This window comes from Perognathus longimembris, chromosome 20, assembly GCF_023159225.1.
Source record: "Perognathus longimembris pacificus isolate PPM17 chromosome 20, ASM2315922v1, whole genome shotgun sequence".
NCBI classification, from domain to species: Eukaryota; Metazoa; Chordata; class Mammalia; order Rodentia; family Heteromyidae; genus Perognathus; species Perognathus longimembris.
In genome coordinates this window covers 43,420,239-43,437,288 of record NC_063180.1, presented here as the reverse complement: position 1 = coordinate 43,437,288, position 17,050 = coordinate 43,420,239, and the positions used below count along the sequence as shown (strand labels likewise).

At 38.3% G+C, this 17,050-nt stretch overlaps 1 protein-coding gene across 9 annotated transcripts in view; it reads left to right on the top strand.

Annotated features, from left to right (window-relative positions):
• Myo9a (myosin IXA) overlaps positions 1–17,050 on the top strand; it is a 143,175-nt gene that overhangs the window by 37,791 nt on the left and 88,334 nt on the right. For 7 of the 9 annotated variants that reach the window (XM_048329422.1, XM_048329426.1, XM_048329428.1 and 4 more), the window contains exons 2-6: positions 2,587–3,497; positions 6,380–6,474; positions 8,837–8,899; positions 10,281–10,380; positions 12,415–12,471. In XM_048329422.1, coding sequence (XP_048185379.1) covers positions 2,658–3,497; positions 6,380–6,474; positions 8,837–8,899; positions 10,281–10,380; positions 12,415–12,471 — 1,155 coding nt within the window. In that variant the 5' untranslated portion in view covers positions 2,587–2,657. The remainder of the gene's footprint in view (positions 1–2,586; positions 3,498–6,379; positions 6,475–8,836; positions 8,900–10,280; positions 10,381–12,414; positions 12,472–17,050) is intronic. The other 2 variants (XM_048329425.1, XM_048329424.1) reach the window with 1 other exon arrangement.

Here is a 17,050-nt window from a genome sequence, read left to right as displayed (position 1 = left end):
GTAGGAGGCAAGCGCTCTTGCCACTAGGCCATATTCCCAGCCCTCCACATAAACTTTTTACCATTTGTAAAGCTTGTCAACATCCAGGAAGTAAATTTGCTGAGGTTTTCATTGAGAGTCTATTGATTCTAACAGTTTGCAGAAAATTTGCATTTTAATCATACCTAATTTTCCTCTTCTTGAACATAGTATATCTCTATATTAATTGAGATCATCATTAATTTCTTTCAACAGTTTTATCATTTTTAGTAATAAAAACATCAAGAGACTTGGCATGGTGATCCAGGTATGTAATCTTAACTACTTGGGAGGTTGAAATTGTGGGATTGTGGTTTGAAGCCAGTCTAGGCATAAACGTTTGTGAGACTTGATCTCAACTAATGGCTGGATGCTCCTGTCATCCCCAGCAACATGAGAGAAGCACAAGTCAGAGGACTGCAGTCAAGGCCTGCCTCGGGCATAAAACTCCAAAAATAACCAGTTCAAAAGGGGCTGGAAGGGTGGCTCAAGTGGTAGTGCTTGACTAGCAAGTGCAATCCCCATTATCTAAAAAAAACAAACCAAAAAACCCCAAAACAAAACCGGCAAAACAACAAAAGAACCCAACAACAAAAACCTGTGCTGACAAAAAATGAAAACATTTTTATGTTTCAGAAAGGGAATAGAACCCTATACAGAGAGTAGAGCCAGTGGCTGGAGACCTGCAGGTAAAGCAGCTGAGGTTGCTTGAAGGTAATGAGGATGTCTTGTTGGCGTTGGGCTCATTGTGGGAAAGGATGGGCCAGGGTAGGTCTCTGTTGCAAAAGAAGGTTCTGAGTTTAGTTCTAGGGTTACTACATTGTATACAAAGTTGAGTATCAAATTATAGTTATTCAGCATGTCTCCTGGGGTGGTACAGGGCACAGCCCCCGGGCTGCAATGAGTAGCTTTGTTTCTGCTGGCTGCCAGAGACCATTGCTTATATGAAGCTGTGTACTTAAGAGTTCAGAAGGACACAGACATAGCTTTACATCTAACAACCTGCTACCCCATGGCATCTCTACACTTACCACAAAGCAGAGTCTCCTGATGCCACTGTATGAAATATATATCTGAGATAACTGGGAAAACTAACAACCTGATTACTTAATATTAAGATTAATCTTTAAAGGTAAGGTTGTGATAATGTCAGTGAAACAAGTGAAGTAGGTGTTTGCATGAAAAAAAGTTGCATCAGAAGTGCACCTGCAAAGCTAAGTTATTAAACATGTGACACCATCTCATGCTAAATATACAATATGCAAAATACAATAATAATCTGAAGATTAATTCAGTCTAAATAACATTAAAATGTTAGTCTAAAAATACTGAATTTCATATTTAGGATTATCAAAGATGAATGAGGAAACAAAATATTATGAAACCTGAAAGGAGTGAGTGGAGTCAAGGGGTGGATGAATGAAGAGAAGTGGGAAGATTACAGTCAAGAATTCAATGTATATCCTACAAAATTAAGAAACATGAGGGAAGTGGTGGGCTGGGAGGAATGTTGAAAGGAGTGACATTGATCAGGATACATTGTATTTATTAACAGCCTTATTAAATGGTAACTCCTTTGTACAACTACTTCAAGATAGTGAAAAGAAATCTAGGCATACAGAAGATAAGGGGGATATGGAAATGAGAAACTTTAGATGTGAATGGTAGTTATTTGGGTTGGAGATGTATCTCAAGTACAAGCAAGCTTTGCTGGCATGAGGCCTGGAATTCAAGACCCAGTATTGGCAAAAACAAAAACAAAAACAAAAAAAAAAACTGAAAAAAGAAAAAAAAAAGGGATTTTAATTAAGAAGTACCCAACAACATTGTATTTGTTAATGGGGAAGAGTCAGTGAGATGTTTTTTGTAATGCTTCTCTACAAAATTAATGCAGTCATAGGCCTTTTCATGGTTGTTGACATACTGTTAAAATTATTTTCTTTCTTCTCCTTTTTTTAAAATAGTGCTAAGGACCTAAGAGCCTTGTACTTGCTAGGCCAGTGCTCTTCCACTGAGCTAAATCTTCAATCTCTAATAAATAACCAAAATGTTACCACATTGTGGAAATAGACCCTTCATATATCAACATTTGTTATAGAAATGTGGTAATTAAGATAGGCTCAGAGATGACAGGTAGACAAATGGAATAGATTTCAGAATCCAGAACACACTGGGGATTGGCCACATAGCAAAGGTGTCATTAAAAGTTAGGGGGGAGAGAGAGAGTAGACAGTAAATGTGGGGATGGTTCACAGGGTTATGAGGCTGGCTAGTATTCTAGTAGTTTTGCTTTTTGTAAGTAACTTGGCACTTTTCTGTTCCAGCTTTCAGTATTCTTTCTTCGTTCTGTACTCTTGACATTTTATCTATAATACGATATTCAGTGGTGCTTTCCTGATTATATCTTTTGGGGTTTTAAGTGCTTTATGTGTGTGATGCCCATTTATTTCCCTTGAGTTGAGGAAATTTCCCCTGCAATTTAATTGAATAGGTTTTCTGTGCCCTTAGTCTGCATTAGAAAGTAATGTGTAGTATGATCTGTAAATGTCTCACTTTTTTGTGTTTTAGTTCTTTTGTGAAGAAAATGTTTTGCACGATCTTGAACATGTACTATCCATGCTGATGGGACAGGATCCAATATGAATGTAAGTGATGGAGGAAGACGACGCTTTGAGGATAATGAACACACATTACGCATCTATCCTGGGACAATTTCAGAAGGGACAATTTATTGTCCAATTCCTGCCAGAAAAAACTCTACTGCTGCTGAGGTGATCGATTCTCTCATAAACAAGCTTCATCTAGATAAAAGCAAGTGTTATGTTTTAGCAGAGGTAAAGGAATTTGGTGGAGAAGAATGGATACTCAACCCTACAGACTGTCCAGTTCAGCGAATGATGCTGTGGCCCCGAATGGCTCTGGAAAATCGCTTGAGTGGAGATGACTACCGTTTTCTTCTGAGAGAGAAAAACCTTGATGGGTCAATCCATTATGGTAGCCTTCAGTCATGGCTACGGGTAACCGAAGAACGCCGCAGGATGATGGAAAGGGGTTTTCTTCCACAGCCTCAACAGAAAGACTTTGATGATTTATGTAGTTTACCTGATTTGAATGAGAAAACTCTCCTAGAAAACCTACGAAGTCGCTTTAAGCATGAAAAAATTTATACCTATGTTGGCAGTATTTTAATAGTTATTAATCCATTCAAATTTCTCCCTATTTATAACCCCAAATATGTCAAAATGTATGATAACCACCAATTGGGAAAACTTGAGCCCCACATATATGCTGTGGCAGATGTAGCTTATCATGCTATGCTTCAGCGCAAAAAGAATCAGTGCATTGTAATTTCAGGAGAGAGTGGTTCTGGGAAGACTCAAAGCACAAATTTTCTTATTCACCACCTTACTGCCCTCAGTCAGAAAGGATTTGCCAGTGGAGTAGAGCAGATTATTCTTGGAGCAGGACCAGTACTTGAGGTAAGTTTTATCCTAAGTTATTGTTACATGTGAAAAGGCGAAATAAAAATATACTGTACTAATATAGAAATTTAGACAATTTTAGTTGCTAGGGGAAACTAAAGATTGGCAAAATAGCAGTGATTATATTGTATCCATTCATCCATCCATCCATGCATGCATGCTGGTCTTGGGCTTGAACTCAGGACTGGGAGCTGTCCCTAAGCTTCTTTGTGCTCAAGGCTAGCACTGTACCACGTGAGCTACAGCACCACTTCCAGCCTTTCCTGTGTATGTTGTACTGAGGAATCAAACCCAGGGCTTCATGCATGTTAGGCAAGCACTCTACCACTAAGCCACACCCTAGCTCTGTTTATGTAATTTTTGTGCAGTAACATAAAAAAATAAACAATTGCTTTGTGTTTTTAGTGATACTGAAAGAGACTGGACAGAGTCAGTTGTTCCATTAAGAAGGTAGTAAGCCGGGGCAGGAGTCCTGGCTGTAATTGGGTTGTGGAACTAGATGATTGAGGAAAGTGTTCCTGCTGATGTATCTTTATCTCGGTGGCCTTAACCTGCGTGCCTGCACTGACATCCTAAGTTTGTATTGTAAACTGTGAGAGGACATTGATGTGAAATTTTTTTTTTGTGCCATTCCTGAGACTTGAACTCAAGGGCTTGGGCACTGTACCTGAGCTTTTGTGTTCAAGGTGGCTTTTTGGTGGTTTATTGGAGTCTCGGATTTATCTGCCCCCACTGGCTCAAATCATGCTCTGCAGATCTCAGTTTCCTGAGTAGCTAGAATTACAGGTGTTGAGTCATCAGTGCCAGGCTTTTTAAATTATTATTTTTTCCTGTCTTGGGGCCTGGGCACTGTTCCTGGGCCTCTGTATTCAAGGCTAGCACTCTACCACTTGAGCCACAGTGCCATTTCCAGCTTTTTCTCTATATGTGGTGCTAAGGAATCGAACCCAGGGCTTCGTGCATGGTAGACAATCACTCTACCAGTAAGCCACATTCCCAGCCCCTTAGCATTATCTTATTATTATTATTACTATTTTTTGCCAGTCCTGGGCCTTGAACTCAGGGCCTGAGCACTGTCTCTGGCTTCTTTTTGCTCAAGGCTAGCACTCTGCCAACTTGAGCCACAGTGCCCACTTCTGGCTTTTTCTGTGTATGTGGTACTGAGGAATAGAACCTAGGGCTTTGTGTATATGAGGCAAGCACTCTTGCCACTAGGCCATATCCTCAGCCTCTAACACTATTGTGTGTTTTTTTGCCAGTCCTGGGCCTTGGACTCAGGGCCTGAGCACTGTCCCTGGCTTCTTTTTGCTCAAGGCTAGCACTCTGCCATTTGAGCCACAGTGCCACCTCTGGCCATTTTCTATATATGTGGTGCTGGGGAATCGAACCCTGGGCTTCATGTATACAAGGCAAGCACTCTACCATAAGGCCATATTCCCAGCCCTAACACTATCTTTTGAAGAGCAGAATTGTAAATTTTAGCATATATATATATTTTTTTTTTGCCAGTCCTGGGCCTTGGACTCAGGGCCTGAGCACTGTCCCTGGCTTCTCTTTGCTCAAGGCTAGCACTCTGCCACTTGAGCCATGGCGCCACTTCTGGCCATTTTTTATATATGTGGTGCTGGGGAATTGAACCCAGGGCTACATGTATACGAGTCAAACACTTGCCACTCGGCTATATTCCCAGCCCTCTGTTTGTTTGTTTTTTTTTTCCTGTTATAATTTTAGCATTTATATTTGAGACTGTGGTCCATTTCAAGTCCAGTTTTGTGTGAATATGGTGTGAAGTATGGGCCCAGTGTTTGTCTGTGAATATCCATTTGTTTCAGCACTTTTTTTGAAACACTGTTCTTAATTTTTTTTATTTATCTTTATATATGTGTATTTATTTTTACACCAGTACCAGGATTTGAACTCAGGACCTCACGCACTCTCTAGGCTTTTCACTCACAGCTGGCACTGTAGTAGTGACTGGAATAGAAATGTGTTGGGGCATCAGTTAAGTTTATCTTTGAATATGTGTCGGTCCATGTATTTGCCTCTGTGCATTATAGTAATAGCTTGGCATACACATGCTTCACGTTTAGGAGGTGTTGAATAAATGGCTTGTTTAGGTTTCTGTAGATGTATGTCATTCTCATGATAACATGAATAAGAAAAAAACCACAATGAATTGTTTCTAGTTTTTTTGTTTTCAAATATATTGGGAATATCAGGGAAGTGGATTTTTTGCTTGCAAGCTAAAACTTACAAGGAATTATATACACTTAAAATGTATAGCAGAGCTAGACGCCAGTGGCTTGCACCTGCAATCCTAGCTACTCAGGAGGCTGAGATCTGAGGATCACGGTTCAAAACCAGCCCAGTCAGGAACGTCTGTGAGGCTCTTGCCTCCACATAATCACCAGAAAACTGGAAGTTGCACTGTGGTGCAAAGTGATAGGGTGCTAGCCTTGAGTAAAAGAGCTCAGGGACAGCACCCAGGCCTTGAGTTCAAGCCCCACAACCAACTGATGACAAAAAAACAAGACAAAACAACATATGTTTATGTGTGTGTATGTATGTATGTATATGTGTATATATATATATATAAGTAAAACTAAATTCATGAGAACATTCTTCTGGTTCTGGAATGATATGAAAGAGCATTAATAAACGTTATGTTTAAAATGTTTTATTTTGTTGAATAGTGAAAAGTAAAATCTCCTTGATCTTCTTTAAGATGCTAATTGCTTTCATTTATTTTACCTGAATTATGAATATAAATCTAAACATAGTAGCAAATTTCCTTCCTTTTGTCTCTTAACATTTTGACTCTTTGAACTGACCTAAGCATTGCTTAAATTCATTAAAGAAATTGATGTTTATTTTGTCAGGCCTTTGGAAATGCAAAGACTGCTCATAATAATAATTCAAGTCGGTTTGGCAAGTTTATTCAAGTCAACTACCAGGAAACAGGCACAGTGCTTGGGTAAGTCCTGGTACTAAGTAGCAGTAGGCTTTAGAACATATTTTTATTTTTGTTATTTCCCTTTTGTAAGTTATGAACTGTGACGCTGATGCCTCCCATATGATTTTTTTCCTCTGTTTTTGTAGAGGGAAAAGTTGAAATATCAGAAAAGTAACTCATACACTCTCAACTTAGATTTATTATTGTTAACAGTTTCTGTCATTTCTATGTATTACATCATACATTTCTTTGAATTGTTTTCAAGTAGGTTGGATATATAATTTGACCCTTTAATTACTATATTTCCTAAAGCAATCACATATCCATATTACTGTTCTTAAAATCAAGAAGTTTCATTTTGTTGAAATAATTATTTTCATGTAACCTATGATAAGTTTCCTGATTGTGCCAGCAACATTACCTATAGCTTGAAAGAAACTAATGACTTTTTTTTTTTTTTTTCTTTTTTGCCAGTCCTGGGCCTAGGACTCAGGGCCTGAGCACTGTCCCTGGCTTCTTTTTGCTCAAGGCTAGGACTCTGTCACTTGAGCCACAGCGCCACTTCTGGCCTTTTCTGCATATGTGGTACTGAGAAATCGAACCCAGGGCTTCATGAATACGAGGCAAGCACTCTTGCCACTAGATCATATCCCCAGCCCTGAAACTAAAGACTTTTTTTAAAGAGAAATTTTAGATTAAGAGAAAAAATAAGTGGGAAGTCAGTGTTACCACATTTTCCTTAACGTTTTCATCTACCACTATTTCTTCTATTATAACCATCTTGCATACTTCTGTTTGTAGAATTTATGGTCCAATGTTGATACACTGTTGTAAACTTGGAAGTCCATAATTGGTACCAGTGTTCACTTTGTGTTGTGCGTTGTGTATGTTTTGACAGATGTTTAGGATCATGTTTATCACCATACAGAATGGTTTCCTGGTCCTAAAAAGCCCTGCTGCTCTGCTTATTCAGCAATTCCTGTCTTGATAGCTACTAATCTTTTTACTGTTTCTGTAGTTTTGCCTTTTCTAGAATATGATATAATTGGAATCCTACAATATGGAATTTTTCCAGATTGGATTCTTTAACCAAACAATATATACTTAAGGATCTTTTATATCTCCTTATGCCTTGTTTGCTCTTCATTAATGTTAAAATTACTGTTATTTTGGAGATAATTGCATCCATGTGTGTTTTTGAAGTGTTTTGTAATACTTTTATATTTCTGGTTAAGTATTTTTTAGTAAGTGATTTTTCTCTTGCATTATGTCTTCTAATCGCATACTGTTTGTCTATATGCATGCTGTTGATCTTCTCTCTCTGGCTGTTTTGTGGTTTGAATGTAGGGCCATACACTTGCTAGGCAGGTACTCTATCACTGGAGTCAAGGCACCAGCCTTTTTCCTCTACTTATTTTTCAGGAAGGCCTTGTGTTTTTGTCCAGGGACAGCCTGGAGCTCAGTCCTTCTGCCTATGGCTCCCCTGAAGCTGTGGGCACTGGAGTGCCCCACCCCTCTCAGCTTGTTGATTGAGATAGGGTCTTAATAGTATTTTATGTGTGGTAGGCTTGAAATATGATCCACACAATCTCTCTAGCTGCGATTTAAGGCATAAGCCATTATACTCAGCTGAACAGCAATCTTTTTTTGGGGGGGCCAGTCCTGGGCCTTCAACTCAGGGCCTGAGCACTGTCCCTGGCTTCTTTTTTGCTCAAGGCTAGCACGCTGCCACTTGAGCCACAGCGCCACTTCTGGCCATTTTCTGTATATGTGGTGCTGAGGAATCAAACCCAGGGCCTCATGTATACGAGGCAAGCACTCTTGCCACTAGGCCATATTCCCAGCCCCACAGCAATCTTTTTAATAATCTCATTTCTAGTTAACTTTCTGGTTCATTTTGTTGTTTTTATTATTTTTACTATTCTCTTCTTTGTTGTTGTTGGTCATGGGGTTTGAGCTCAGGGTGTAGGCGCTGTTTGTGAGCTCTTTTGCTCAAGGCTTGTGCTCTACCACTTTGAGCCACACTGCCACTTCTGGTTTTCTGGTGGTTACAGATGGCTTCTCTTTTTCTAAGTATATAATATCTACAAGAGTTTTAAAACATTTATTTCTAATTATTTTCTGCCTTACCTGATTGACTTCCAGTACTGTCAGTCAGCTTTCCATCGATGTGACAAACTTTCTAGGGTAATAATTTATGAAGTAGAAATATGTATTTTTTTTAAAGGAAGCTCCTCTTTTTCCGGAGTGGCTGGCATAACAGGTATGAACTATCAGTGTCTGGTGGGAGAGTGTTCTTTATACTTCTGCACTGTGTAAATAAATAAGACTACCTTATGTTAAGCTTTATTATTTATATCAACCAATTTCATTTTTCTTCCAGTGCCTATGTTGAGAAATATCTGCTGGAGAAGTCCAGACTTGTTTATCAAGAGCATAATGAACGGTACTTATTTTTATTTGTTTAAAAAATAAAGTTAACGAGTTTCTTGCAGATTGACTGTGATCCTTAATTCAGTTTTTCAGAGCTGGTAAGACTTTTTTTTTTTTTTTGATTGGATAGTAAAACTGGCTTTTCTAAGTGTTAGGTTCATCAGAAAGGAAACCTACCACATAGTTCAGGCAGAGAAGAGTTTATTGGGGGGAGGGCAAACTGCCAGCCCACACAAGATGGAGGCATGAGGAGACAGAGGGGAAGGAAGAAAAGAGAGAAGGAGAGCAAGAGAGAGTAAGAGAGAAAAGGAAGAAGAGTGAGAGAGAAGAGAGAGAGCGGGGACTCCAGATTATATAGGGAAAGGCAGGAGGTATGGCCAGGTGGATTGGATGTGACCTCAGGAGGTAACTGCCTCCAGGTGTGCCAGTTACCTATGTAATATAGGTACTGGATGAAGACTTACACAGGTGGGGGGCATCTGCATGGAGTTCTCCCAGGGGTAGACATTACACTAAGCTCTAAGCAGACGATGACATCAAGAACACCATTTCTAGCTGGGTTCCTGTGGCTCACACCTGCATTCCTAGCTACTCAGGAGGCTGTGATCTAAGGATTGCAGTTTGAAGCTAGCCAGGGTAGAAAGTCCCAGTGAGATTCTTAACTCCATTTAACCATTCAAAAACTGGAAATGTCACTGTGGTTCAAGTGGTAGAGCGCTAGTCGAGCACAGAGAGGCTCCAGGACAACACCCAGACCCTGAGTTCAAGCCTCATAACCAATTAAAAACAAACACAATTTCTCAGGTGCTATCTTACTGCTCTTTGTGAACCTTGTTTTCTTGGGACCTTTAATTATTACAGTATTTGAGGTATTCAGTGCTTGAGATAAAATAAATGTGATAGTCTTCAGAAGAAGAAACTCAATATCAAAGGGTAAATTACTTGCTTCATTCATCAGTGAAATATGAAGTAGAGCCAGAGTTGAAGTCAAGCAGACCTACATGTAAATCTTGGATATGCTTTGGGGGTCTCACTCCTCTGCTCCTTAAGTATTTCCTTCCATCTTACAGCTAGAAAAACACCCTTGTTCTCTAGGGGATTAAATGAAATTAACATTTATAAAATGATATTCATGGGCTGGGAATATGGCCTAATGGAAGGAGTGCTTGCTTGCCTCATATAAATGAAGCTCTGGGTTCGATTCCTCAGCACCACATATACAGAAAAAGCCAGAAGTGGCCCTGTGGCTCAAGTGGTAGAGTGCTAGCCTTGAGCAAAAAGAAGCCAGAGACAGTTCTCAGGCCCTGAGTTCAAGCCCCAGGACTGGCTTATTAAATGCTCTACCATAAATCATGTTCATTATAAAGCTATACTTTTTTCCCCCCTCTCAACAGGAACTATCATGTATTCTATTACCTCCTGGCAGGAGCAAGTGAAGAAGAGAGGTTAGCATTCCATCTTAAACAACCTGAGGAATATCATTATCTCAACCAGGTGAGATTTTTTTGGAAAGTAGGGGCATAAATTTTGGTTCTTGAAAAAGGTATTTTTTCTAGTGTGTGCTTATGTAAACCTAGTAATGGATATCAACTTGTATTTTCCTACATGAAATCTAAAAATTTATGTAATTTTCAAATGATAAATTACCACCTTCATTTAAGTATTAAAAGATTAGCGCTATATGTATGATATATATGATACATTACACACACACACACACACGCACACTTTTTTTTTTGTTGGTTGTGGGGCTAGAACTCAGAGCCTGGGTGCTGTCTCTGCTTTTTGGCTCAAGGCTAGCGCTCTGCAGCTTTGAGCTGCACCTCCACTTCTTGTGAAATTCTTCAAGATAGCAGTTACCTCTTTATGGTACTTCCATATCAGAAAGTGCTGTGTTCTTTCCAAAGTGATTTTTCTGTTAAATGTTACTAATACCAAAGTTTGTCCTTTGTAAGAAATGACTTGAAACCTGATTTGCATTTTTTGCAGTGTAATGCACATGTCTTTGCATGATACTATGATGCTTAGATTCAGTGTATAATTTAATAATCCTTCCCCTAAACCTTCAATATGAAATTCCTTAATGGCAAATGACTTAGAGAATATGATTCTTTTTCCTTGAAGCTCAAAATTCTGTCCTAAGCTTCCAAAACAGAGGATTCTCACTTTTCATTATCTTGAATTCTCTAATTTTATTCCTCAAATTAACAAAATTTCTAAAACTAGTGAATCACTAAGATAATAGATTGCCTTAATTTGTTTGTCTATGGAATAAAACGATCCTTTATAACAATGGTAAAAGTCCTTATGAAGGTTTTGTAATTAATTGACATTCCGAGGATATTTAGGGTGATGAAATTAATACCTTACACTTTTCCCTGGATGTCTGATATGTCTTAATTTTGGAAGTTGATACTTTATTTTTTTATTAATTAAAATTTTTTTGACACAGTGTTGTGCAAAAGGGGTACAAGTTACATAATAGGGCAGTGTGTACATTTCTTGTGATATCTTACACCCTGTTTTTCTTTCCCTTCCCTAGATCAGTTAGACATATATACAATACACAGTGTATCAAAAACATATACAGTATCCACGTGGCCTATGCCAAAGGAAATTCACTTAGGACTTTAAATGTAACGTCAACAATAGAGTTTGCTTATCCTTGTCTTATATGAACATACATACATAGCTTTTGAGCTATTGTGATCCACTGAGAGGTCTATTTTTGACCTTTATATGTTGAGTAGTTGTTTGGTTTTAGTTACATAATATAGGGTTGCTGACCCAAACCTGAGGGAAATACCATTTAACAAGAAGTTTTTGGTTTCGCAGACCTGGTCTCTACTGTCTCTCCCTTCCCCCACCTTAACAGTCATATATCAAGGAGATCATGCCCCTTTGTTTTCTGTGTTCTAGGCTTGTCTCGCTCAACATTATTTGTTCAAGTTCTGACCATTTCCCTGCGAATACCAATATTGGAAGTTGATACTTATTTAAACTGCCTTTATCTTTTATTAATATATTGCAAACTTAAAAGTTACTTAATATATCACTTTCTGACTTACTAGTCATTTTTCCTGGGTAAACTAATTTGATTAAAAAAACTTACTAATTCATTTCTGGGTGATTCAGTATTTTCTTTATAACAAAACGTTATTCACCTGTTAATGAGATCAAAATAGTAATAGGTAAAATACACAGTTTTCTTGTCTTTTTGTATCTCCTTGTCATCAGCTGCCGTGACATGTTCTTGTCATAATGCCAGTGTTAGTAGTATATGGAATTAGATAGTTAATATAAATATCAGATTCACTGGACATGACATGTTTAGGTTGAACTGAACAAATATAATTTCCCAGAATCTGAGTGTATACTTAGTTATTTCTTGTTTTATGCTTCTATACAAAACAACCCCTCTTTGGATAACTGTAGAGCTGCCTGCATGCTGCATCTAACAGATTAGAGAAATACAGTCACAATTTCCTGCCTAGTAACTTCTCCCTAACTAATCTGCCTTACTTTCAGATAACAAAGAAACCCCTCAGACAGAGCTGGGATGATTATTGCTATGACTCTGAGCCGGTCAGTACCAGTACCTGAATATTCTGTGTTCCTCTTGCAAGGGCCCTCACATTGCTCATTTGCTTTTATCTGTAATTTAGTTAGAATGAAGATCACCAGACATACCAGGATAGGAGACATATCAGAGTTTCATTTCTTCAGACGGTTGATTTCTATGTAGTTTGTTGATTAAAATCTAGATTACTGCTCTCAGTTATTTTCTGAATGGCTCCTATTTAGTCTACCTTAGCATTTATTTTCACAGACAGTAAGTTGATTCCATCTCTGATACTTCAACATTGATATGGATGTGTATGCACTAAAGTTTTTTCCCTTGGGATTAATTTATTTTTTGCAGTGCTAGGAATTGACCCCAGGGATTTGAGTGTGGTAGGCAAGCACTCCACCAATGAGCTACATCCCCAGCCTTGGGTTTATGTTTTAAAATTATATCTTAGTAATTTTATTACCCAGATATTCTACATACTAATTATTATTATAGAACTATCCCAGCCAGGTGCTGGTGGCTCCTTCCTGTAATCCTAGCTACTCAGGAGGCTAAAGTCTGTGGATCACAGTTCAAATCCAGCCTGGGCTGAAAAGTTCCTATGAGATTCTTATCTCCAATTAATCACCAGGAAACCAGAAGTGAAGTTGTGGCTCAAAGTCATAGGGCACTAGTCTTGAGTATAAGAGCTCTGGGACAGTACCCAGGCCCAGAATTCAAGCTCCATGACAAACAAAAAAAAACCCCAAAACCAGACACAAAAAAAGTACGTCTTCCCACTTTAATGTGTTGTCTTTTTACATAGTAAGTACATGTGTAGTTTTAAATTGTTTTTCAATAGCAGGAGAGGCCATAAGCTTTAATAAAATTTCCCAAAATTAATTATTGAAAATCCTATAAACAAGATTATTTTAGGTTTCAGGTGGATTGATTTAAGGGTATTAAGGGTATTTGTCATATAATGTAAAAATAACTAAATTTAGCTTTACTTTTTATTTTTTTGTCAGTCATAGGGCTTGAACTCAGGCCTGGGTGCTTGTCCCTGAGTTCTTTTGCTCAAGGCTAGCACTCTACCACTTTGAGTCACAGCACCGCTTCTGGTTTTCTGGCAGTTAATTGGAGATAAGAGTCTCATGGACTTTCCTGCCCAGTCTGGTTTTGAATAGTGATCCTCAGATCTCAACCTCCTGAGATGCTAGGATTACAGGTATGAGCTACCAGCAGCTGGCTACTTCAATATTTTATATAAGTATACGTTTGTAACCATGAAAAGAGCACAAGAATCTTTTTCTTCCATTTACAGCTAAGTCAGATTAAAAGGCTGGAAACACATTCAGAAACATACCTACTTACCTATATTTATTAACTAACGAATTAATTTATTAAGTTTTCTTCCTGGAAACATAACATGTGTTCTTGATTTAAATACCTGTGACTTTAATCTTCCTGCATGTGATTATAAACCCCACTAACTGCATAATTATTTTGTCAAGTTGTAGTACCATTTCACAATAAATCAAGAAAGTTGGTTTTAGATTGAACACTTTCAGGAATAAAATTAGACATCTTAATTTATAGATTTTTTGATGAGTTTAAATAGAGAATATTTGAGTTTAAATAGAGAATATTTAAGTTTTGTGATTCTTTCCTTTTCTTCTTTTTTTGTCAGTCGTGGGGCTTGAACTCTGGGCCTGGTCACTGTCCCTCTGCTCTTCAGCTCAAGGCTAGTGCACCACTTGAGCCGCAGTACCACTGGTGGTTGACTGGAGATAAGAGTCTCACAGACTTTCCTGCCCTGGCTGGCTTTGAACCCTGATCCTCAGGTCTTAGCCTCCTGAGTAGCTAGGATTACAGGTGTGAGCCACCGACGCTCGGCTCCATTTTTTATCACTACACCAAATACATTGTGCCTCTTGGGAAGCAAGCAGAGCATTGCAAACTCGTACTGCAAATATGAATTGGTTTCTTTTTCAGAGCTTGAGTGAAACTGAGTTGATTTGCTTTTGTTTAACAGTAAAGAATTTGGACACTGAGCAGGTTTGGAGGTGTCAGGTGGTAGAGCACTAGCAGCCAATAAGCAAAAGCGTCAGATATGAAGTTTGAGTCTTGGCATCAGACAGAAAAAAAAAAAAAAAAAAGAAGGGTTTGGACCCTGATAGCCAGGTGGTTTTCAGCCTGGTGGCTCCTACCTTTAACTCTTATCTGCTTAGGAGGTTGAGCTCTGAGGATCCCTGTTTGAAGTCAGCCCAGACAAGAAAGTCTGTGAGTCTCTAATTATGTACCAAAAGAGCTGGAAGTGGACCTGTGACTCAAGTGGTAGAGTGTCAGCATTGGGTGAAAAAGCTCAGGAACAGCACCCAGGCCCCGAGTTCAAACCTCAAGACTGACACACACAATTTTTTAAAAAATCACAGGTTAATTGTACAAAGTAAAACTTTCATTGTGATATTTCTGTATATACATGAGTGTACTTGGATCTTATTCACTCCCTCTGTTGCTCTCTCTCATCTCCCCTTACCCAATTCCCTTCTTGAACTTATAATTTTGTAGAAAGAGGGTCGATTGTGTTTTCATATATACATATATATTTCTCTATTGCATTGTCATATCTATAGCAAGTCTTAAAATTGTTTCCACAAAGTTAATGAGTATTAAATGTATATGTTCTCAGAAGAAATTTTCTGGCAGTAAATTTAAATTTTTAGATTCTATATATATATACCTCTTCATATGGCAAGATACTGTTAATGACATTCTAAAACAAGATTTAATTTTAAACTTTATATTTAGCTGTGCTTATTGACTCAAAGTGCTTAAAGTGGTTTTTGTGGTTTTTTTTGGTTCATGATAAATATTTGATAAATACTTTGTTTTGTTTTGTGCCCATCCTGGTCCTTGAACTCAGCCTGGGTGCTGGCCTTGAGCTTTTTTGCCCAATGCTAGTGCACAGGTCCATTTCTGGCTTTTTGGTGCCTAATTGTTGTCTATGGCTTAGAACCATGATCCTCACATCTCAGTCTTCTGAGTAGTTAAGATTACTGGTGTTAGCTCCTGGTGATAATACTTTTTTGGAAAGTAAATAACCACTTCTCTTTCTCAAGAAGGATTTTTTTTCTAGTTCTAATATGTGTTATTTAGGAACTTGGTGTTTATGTATCTTCAGTAATTCTTGACATGGTCTTGGTACTGAGTTAGTACTTATGATCTGCAGTGAATAAGACAGCGTTATTCTTTGTCTATTTGAAGAAATAAAATCCAAAGGTTTCAACAAGAAAGTCCTGTTTTGTTTTTTATTTGTTGGTCGTGGAGCTTGAACTTGGGACCTGGGTGCTTTCTCAGAGCTCTTTTCCCTCAAGGCTGGGGCTCTACCACCTTGAGTGCAGTGCCACTTCCAGTTTTCTGGTGGTTAATAGGAGATAAGAGCCTTATATACTTTCCTGCTTGGGTTGCTTTAGTCAGATAGCCTCCAGAGTAGATAGGATTACAGGCATGAGCCACCAGCTACAAGCTTGACAATCCTGTTTTAAATATGGTCTTCTGTGTTTTTACTAACTCATGTGACTTGTGTTTTTTTGTTTGGTTTTGTTTTTTTGCCAGTTCTGGGGCTTGAACTCAGGGCCTGAGCACTGTCCCTGGCTTCTTTTTGCTCAAGGCTAGCACTCTGCCACTTGAGCCACAGTGCCACTTCTGGCTTTTTCTATATATGTGGTGCTGAGGAATCAAACCCAGGGCTTCATGTATATGAGATGAGCACTTTATCACTGGGCCATAGTCCCAGCCCATGACTTGTGTTTTTGAGGACTCTTAGGCTTCTTTTCTTGGCTGATTTATTATTATTATTTCATTAGGAAGTATTTATGTATGGAGAACAGCTATAATGTAAGTTACTTTACTTATATAAATCTAGGATCTGCTTCTTAACCAGCATTACTGCCTCGTGGAAGTTTTTGTGTTTTTTTTTAACGTCCCCAGGATTTACTGAAGTGCCTTGCATGTGGTTAGTACTTGTTTAGTATTAAATGAATAAATAACATTGGCTTCTGACATTATACTCTGTTAATGCTTCAAGTCTCCAAAATTATTCTAAAATACTTAAAATGAAACTTGTTATCTGTGTAGTTTTATCAGTACTGCTAGCTTCTTAAGTTACTTATGGGATCCATGTGTTGGAGAAAACCAAAGGTATTTTGGTAGGTATGCTTGGTTCACATACCTGTAGTATGATAAGATGACTCTTGAGTTCGATTTTGTCTAAATAGACTATTACCACCTTTAATTGGCATTTATACTTTCATCTACTTCATTTCTGAATAGCCCACATTAAAAACTTTTTAAATGGGGCTGGGAATATGGCCTATTGGTAGAGTGCTTGCCTCATATACATGAAGCCCTGGGTTCGATTCCCCAGCACCACATATATAGAAAACAGCCAAAAATGGCACTGTGGCTCAAGTGGCAGAGTGCTAACTTTGAGCAAAAGAGGCCAGGGACAATGCTCAGGCCCTGATTCCAAGGCCTAAGACTGGCAAAAACTCCAAAAACAACTTTTTAAATATTTTTCTTAAGTACAAAGGGGTTTTAATTCCAGAGGGT